Source organism: Etheostoma spectabile, chromosome 16 (genome assembly GCF_008692095.1).
Source record: "Etheostoma spectabile isolate EspeVRDwgs_2016 chromosome 16, UIUC_Espe_1.0, whole genome shotgun sequence".
Taxonomy (NCBI): Eukaryota; Metazoa; Chordata; class Actinopteri; order Perciformes; family Percidae; genus Etheostoma; species Etheostoma spectabile.
The window spans coordinates 18,821,261-18,822,343 of NC_045748.1; the positions used below are offsets into that span (position 1 = coordinate 18,821,261).

Sequence of the window (1,083 nt, forward strand, 5' to 3'; positions counted from 1 at the left end):
TCAAATGCTCTACCACTGAGCTATACCCCCGGTTACTGGCTATCGGATAGTGTGTCAAAATCTCGGCAAGACAACATGGAAGGTGGTGCTACATTAACTGCAAAAATATACACAAACGCGGGCACATGCTTAGTATGCTGTCTTAAAATATTCCTTACAGAATCATTGTCGTTGACTTCGGCAGCCAGTTCAAAGTCTACGTTGTCAGCATTAGCTGTGTATCTCTTCTTCTTCGTCAGTTTCTTCCTTCTTTGCGCCATGCTGAAGCTTTAGAAAGCTCTTGGACTGTAGTTGGTTACTTTACTGTACGGTATATGAAATAAAACGGAGTCAAACTAGTCAACAACGCTCATGGCAAATTAACACACAACAACACGGTTGGCAGACATGTTGGACACACGTGTGAGCTTCTTCTTCTTCTTCTTCCTCTTCTGGTCTTCTTCTTCCTCTTCCGTTCTGGTATGGTATGTTGCTTGTCGCTTCAAAGTCAACACCGCCATCTACTGCTACGGAGCGTGTGCCTCTAGATGATACAATCACATTTCCCAATTCACATATAAAATTATGCATATTTTACACCATCTCTACTTCTTCTCAGGCCATTAACCCATATTGTAAATTGTGTAATTTATATTATCGGTAACACTTTACAATGCCTTACGACAGTTTCTAAAGTAGCCTAGCAATGTTTCATTTACTTACAGAGGATGCAGACGAAGAGCTGTCAATAATCAGCTAAACACAACCATAACGCCATTTTCCGGTCCTGCTTTTTCCACCCCCCTCTAAGCCTAAATTATTCTCATCGATTCCGTAAAGAAGACGGACTGATATTTAGCTCTATGAATCCTGATTTGCAGATGTCAGGCTCTGTGGTTCATCTTTGAAGAATCTGCACTTAAGATCTCAGGTGCTTCTTGTATCTTGTCAAATTATCTAATTAATTTTTGAAGGAGGTGAGGGACATTCATCTCTAAAAGTATTTACATTTTTTATGTAATGTAGCCATTGTTTAGTCACCAGTTTAATCCACTATTTTGATAAACACATCCGGGGGTATAGCTCAGTGGTAGAGCATTTGAC

At 40.2% G+C, this 1,083-nt stretch overlaps 1 protein-coding gene across 1 annotated transcript in view; it reads right to left on the reverse strand.

Moving 5' to 3' along the window:
- The window catches only part of ddx54 (DEAD (Asp-Glu-Ala-Asp) box polypeptide 54), an 11,239-nt gene extending 10,979 nt beyond the window's left edge, over positions 1 to 260 (reverse strand). The window contains exon 1 of the mRNA XM_032539741.1: positions 159 to 260. Coding sequence (XP_032395632.1) covers positions 159 to 260 — 102 coding nt within the window. The remainder of the gene's footprint in view (positions 1 to 158) is intronic.
- Positions 261 to 1,083: the final 823 nt, after the last annotated feature.